The sequence below is a fragment of the Monodon monoceros genome, unplaced genomic scaffold (assembly GCF_005190385.1).
Source record: "Monodon monoceros isolate NGI ecotype Baffin Bay Population unplaced genomic scaffold, NGI_Narwhal_1 Super_Scaffold_18, whole genome shotgun sequence".
Lineage (NCBI taxonomy): Eukaryota > Metazoa > Chordata > Mammalia > Artiodactyla > Monodontidae > Monodon > Monodon monoceros.
The window spans coordinates 98,389,168-98,395,167 of NW_021703774.1; the positions used below are offsets into that span (position 1 = coordinate 98,389,168).

At 43.6% G+C, this 6,000-nt stretch overlaps 1 protein-coding gene across 1 annotated transcript in view; it reads right to left on the reverse strand.

Annotated features, from left to right (window-relative positions):
* ABCD3 (ATP binding cassette subfamily D member 3) overlaps window positions 1-3,239 on the reverse strand; it is an 81,850-nt gene extending 78,611 nt beyond the window's left edge. Inside the window, exon 1 of the mRNA XM_029229259.1 lies at window positions 3,068-3,239. Within this exon, the coding sequence (XP_029085092.1) occupies window positions 3,068-3,177 (110 nt within the window). The 5' untranslated portion in view covers window positions 3,178-3,239. The remainder of the gene's footprint in view (window positions 1-3,067) is intronic.
* Window positions 3,240-6,000: the final 2,761 nt, after the last annotated feature.

The following is a 6,000-nucleotide window of genomic DNA, read 5'->3' on the forward strand; positions in this document are numbered from 1 at the left end:
CATAAAACCTTCCCTAACTCTTCCCAAACACATTAATCTCTTCTTTCTCAGAATTTTTAATATATGACTGTCTGTACACTGCACTGTCATCACCTTACATTTTTAACTAATTGACATTTAAGATGCCATATATTTTTTTAATGTATGTGTAACACATACACGCACACACACACACACCTCTCCATCCCATAGCACCTAGTAATACAACATTCTGAAACATACTTCCTTTGAACTGAAATATGTGGTCTCCTTTATCCATGAGTAAGAAGATTCCACTATTCCCCATATAATAACAAACAAAATAAGATGTATGATTAAGCAAAACTAGGCTGAAAAAGGTTAGTACGGTGGTCATGTAGAATGAATACAAGAGAACTCTCTGGGGAGATGAAAATGTTCTAATTTATGAAAGGGATGTGTTATACTATTGTATCCATTTATTTTAAAAATGTACAAGATGTGTACAGCTCAATATATATAAATTTTACCTAAAAATCTGTAAAAATCAGGGGTGGGGAGCAAGGAGCTATAAGAAACAAGAATGGTAAAATGTTAATGGTACTTCTTGTGTGAAGTGTATAGGAGGTCCATTATACTATTCTGCTTACTTTGAATATGTGTGAAATTTTCCATAATAAAAAGTAAATTTGACCCAGTCAAATCATATGTAACTAAAAAATTATTCAGAACATTAAATTACTCATTCTCCCAATGTCTGGAATAAAATGACACTGTAACTTTTAAAGTGATTTTATTATCTTGATTAACTATCTGGTTCTAAGGAATATCTTCTAAGACAAATCTACTGTCAATAGCATAGACAAATAAAGGTCAAGCACTCACAGGTTCCTTCATTAGGCACCAGATAGTAAAATTAATTCGCCCTGTTACCACAGTCACCCGAAAAGCCAGTAAAATATAAAGTTAGAATTTTCTCATCTTCAAACTATGATGCCAAAGATAGCAACTGAAAGATATCCAAATGATTATGGAAGTATATTATCTACAAAGATAGATTTGACACCATTCTTAATGGTTTTATAGTAATGCAACCATTTTACCTCAGTAATTTAAACATCATGCTTATCTGCTCATAATTTGCACTCTCCTCCCACAAACTGACGTGTAAAATAAAGATTTTCCTCACTACTGCCAGTGCAAAAGATTAACAACAACCTTTTGTTCAGTAAATTAACTGTTGCATAATTTAATCCCCCAAAAAGTTTACAAAGTTTCTCAAGAAGAGGTTTGTAAAGCATTTTATATAATAATGAATAAACACTTAAATTATTTAATAAAACTGATTGCATTATACCATCTTGCTATCATTGCTACTATTTCCCATTAGATTATGTTTCAAATTTCCCTCGATCAATAATCTATGGCCTTATTAATCAGTAACTACTTTAGCTGTGACTGGAAGGGACTTGAAAAGAGCTTCTGGGTTGCTGATAATATTTTTATCTGGGTGCAGATGACGGTGATGATTACATGAGTGAGTTCTATTTGTGAAAACTCTTCAAGCTCTACACTTACGTTTATTTTTCTACAACTATGTAATACTCCAATAAAACAAAGTTTTTAATTAAAAAAATCATAAAAGCAAGCCAGAGCTGTTAGGGCTGTCCTCAAATCCCCCTCTCCCATACTAAAACACCTGTTCTATGCACTAAAACACTTCTCTATAAAAATGTAATTCAAAGTTATTTTATAGCATTCAGCATTTTCTATTGGCATATTCCCAGATAACAAATAATTTCCATTCATTGGCAACTGGGAGATCAGAAAGCACACAATCTAACAGAAAATTTTGTTTATATCTTCCAGAATAAATCATTTTAAAAGCAAACTGAAGAGAGGAAAAGTGAATAGGTACTGTACCGTCCTGACAAAGAAGCAAAGCATTTTCAACTTTGTTAAGCAGATTTAGGCAGGAAAAGAAAGACCACTGCTTCAGACTAATAAGATAAAGAAGCCAGGGGAAGGTTAGTAAGAACTTCATGGGAAGGAAGGCCACTTGTCAGTGTTTTAGTCCAAAATCTACTACTACTAAGATATATTAGGCAAGTCAAAACAGAAGGCAACAGTACCTGCCCAAAGAAATGAAGTAAAATGGATGAAAGCACTATGCTAAGATTTAATATGAAATATCCAATAGTAGCAAGAATGCGTTGGAAGTAGCCTTTTCTCATTCATTTGCTGAAGGAAAGTGACTCCCAGCAAATAAAAAATTATGTCTTGTAACGCCACAACAGTAACTCAATTCTCTCTCTTCCTTCTCTAATCTTATAATCTCCCAAAGTTAAATTTAAACATTAAAATTCTCGAGGGAGAAGCAGCGGAATATAATCAAAAGGGATCTGGACCCTTATCTAGAACACACTTTCACGTTCCACCTGCGAGTCAGGGAAACGAACCTTGCCCTCCAAATACCTCGGAACCGATTCAGCTTTTCCGATGAAATGCTAGGGCGTTCACTGGCCAACTCGAAGGGGACACCACTTTAGAAAGCAACTTTGCCAAATGGACCCAAGATAGTTCACACAAACCATCCTCGCGACTTTCAACAGCAACTGCTAAGGAATGGTGCCAAACCTCACTCATCCAATGACTTAGACAACAGCCTCCAGTCTGGTGAGTCCAATCCCCTTCCTCAAATCACACATACACGTCCACAAAGCAAATCCACGGTCTGTCAGGAGATGAGATGGCAAAACAAGAATACACCCATAAAGTTGATGCAAAAAGGAGGTGGTGGTGCTGATGCAAGAAAGGGGAGGACATCGGGGCGACGGCCTCGGGGCAGAGGCACGGGTTTGCTAGCGAGCGCAGGAAAAAGATTCGCACACCCGGGGGCAGAGTGAGCAGCCGGAGCGCAGGGAGCACGGGGGACGCCCGCGCCGCGGGGACACCGGACATCCTGACATTGGAGCCTGACAGCGGCCGCAGCCGGCCCCCTCTCCGCTTGACCCCGCGGGGCAAAGGCACTCGTCCGCCGGGCGAAGAAGAGAGCGCGGGGAGCTCACGTTCGGGCCCGGGAAGGCGGCGCGGCCACGGGCCTTCTTACCCGTGCAGGCCGAGGGCGCGGCGCCGCTTGTGGAGCAGGCAAAGCAGCAGGAACGCGGCCCCCGCCAGCGAGGAGTTTCGCACGGTCAGGTACTTGCTGAAGGCCGCCATGGCACAGCCTTTGCTAGCGAGACGGGGACAGGCACGGGGACGCGGCGGCGACTGCCGTAGCGCAGGAAGCGCGGGGGAGACTGGGAGGAGAGGAGCGCGCTGGGGGCGGGCAGTGCCGGCCGCGCAGGACCGCCCCCTGGCGCGCGCCGCCGCACCGGCCGCGCGCCGGAGCCCACCTCGGACTTTGGCTCGTGGGGAGCGCGCGCGGGCGCCACAGAGGCCGGAAAGGTCCCGGGACGCGCTCTAAGCACGCGTGGACCCTCGCAGGGTCTCTGGGAACGCGGGCTCGGAGACGGCCCTGGGCCTCCCTCTGCTGCTCCTGGCTACTGCTGGGTCAGTGTGTCGCCCCTGGCTCACCCCTACCCCCCACCTCCGCGCGCACACACGCGCAGGCTTTCACACGAACTGGAAAAGCGGGCCTGGCCTGCGCCGGGGGCTTCGTGGGACCTGCCACTCCACCTCCAGGATGGGCCGTTACCACCCTCTTAAAGGAGGCAGGAAGAAGGGAAACGGCCCCGTCGCAGAGCATTTACACAAAACTGAGGGCTCAGTAATCCTTTAGATGAAAACAGCTGTCGGGAACTCTCCGAGGTGTACGGAAATGTGGAAAGAATGACTACAAATCAAAAACCTTTTGCAAAGCCGGTGTCTTCTAAACCATAGATTATAGTCTCTAGGGGATTGTGATATCGGTTTGATAGATGGAGACCACCACTTCTTTTTTTTTAATGAAATCTAGAAGAATAGAACACAATAGAACAATCTGAGAGTGCATTACATGTAAAGGAGTTGTTTTGAGAAATTTTTATACCAGTCTTTTATATCTATGTGTCCTGAGGAGTGATACAAAATGTATTTCTTGGGCTTCCCTGGTGGCACAGTGGTTGAGAGTCCGCCTGCCGATGCAGGGGACACGGGTTCGTGCCCCGGTCCGGGAAGATCCCACAGGTCGCGGAGCGGCTGGGCCCGTGAGCCATGGCCGCTGAGCCTGCGCGTCCGGAGCCTGTGCTCCGCAACGGGAGAGGCCACAACAGGGAGAGGCCCGCGCACCGCAAAAAAAAAAAAAAAAAATGTATTTCTTAATGTGGGTCTGATCAAACAAAAAGTTTGAGAGACACTGTTCTTTGCAGAGGGACATTCAGACATAACAAGAGTGCATTGTATTAATGCTGGCCTTACTCAGAATCAGAAGGGCGTTACAGATTACAGCATTCTTCTGTCAGGCCCGATGATACAGAATTTCTTATCCTTAGCATTTAGACTCGGGTATGTACAGTGACTAGCGAGTCCCTGTCTTTAGTTGAGGAAACGAGAAAAAAGCAAGTGTGTCAGTCAGAAAATAAGTACATAAAACCTTGCATAATACACATATTAAAGTAGCCCACTCTGAAGTAGCCCACAAAACAGTGGTTTCCTAGGTGTTTTCTCAATATAAATTGGTAGTTGCCTAATAAAGATTACAAGAGTCACTCAGTAAGACAAGAGGGAAAGTTACTAATTCACTAATAAATTGCATAGTACTGTGAAAGTGTTAGGGACCTTGGGAGAAAGTGACTGTATCATCTTGGAGTTTGTAGCACTGAAGGAAGGGCATGCAAGGTTAGTCCAAAACATGTCTAATTAGTAAATAGATTATATTTCAAAGAAAAGATATATTTAGGAAGTAGACTATAGTTCAGAGGAAAGATAAGAATGACTCATTGGGCAAGATATTCTAAAAGATACCCTTGTTCAAGGAGCATGAGTGGTTCTTAAAAAATGAAATTAGTTAATAGTGAGCTCAAATAATTTTAGTTGTTCATAAAGCCCATCATATAAAGACCACCAGGGACAAACCTGTAACCCAACAAAGTTAGGTTTATTAACTTACTGCAGCAAAGGAAACCCCACACAGCAGAGGAAGCAGAGGAATTGTGGGTGTGTCTCCAAAACAGGGAGGAAATGGGGATCATTATGGTATCAGGGGAAGGGAAGCATTTAGGTAGATTCTAAATAAAACAGTACTTAATAGGCTCAGAGCAAATCAGATCTGTATGTAAAGGGGTTAATATCAGACCTGGCTTGAGAAGCAGACTAGTGGTTCTATTTTCTTGAAAGATAAATTTAAGATTAACGTAGAGTATTGTGTCCAAACCCCCCCCCCCCCCCCGCACTGAAAACTGAAGCCAATTCTCTAAATCAAAGTGACCTGGAGGGTATACACCCCTCAGGCAAGAAAGGAATGTTCTGTTCTCACTAATATGAGTTCCAAACAATGAAGTTTCTGTCAACCTAGGATTTTAGAGAAGGTTCCTTAGCACTGTGTCCTTTGATAATTAACCAAAGCAATTTTTCAGATTTATACTTTATAATACTAAATGATTTTTTTAAGTGTGAATTAATTGGGAGATCTTCAGGAGCTCTGATTTTTAAAGAATTTGAACTATTGGGAATAGGGAGGAGAGGGGCATATGGAGCTAGGGAATCTAGAAAGCCTCTTGAAGAGATGTTGTGACAGCCAGCCTCCAACACTGTCCCAGATGATCCCTGCTTCCTGGTATTTATGCCTTTGTGTAATCTCCCTCATGCTAGGACTGGTCTGTGTAACCGAAAGAGTATGGCAAAAGTGATGGTATGTGACTTCTGAAACCAGATCATAAAAGGCATTGTGGTTCCCGCCTTGGTCTCTCAGATTGCTGCTGCTGGGGAAGCCAGCTGTGCAGAGAACAAATAGCCCTAGGGAAGAACTGAGGACTCCTACCAAGAGCCAGCACCAGGTTCCCAGCTTAGGAAGCAGATCTGCCATCCCCAGTCAAGCCTCAGATGACTGCAGCCTCGTGAACC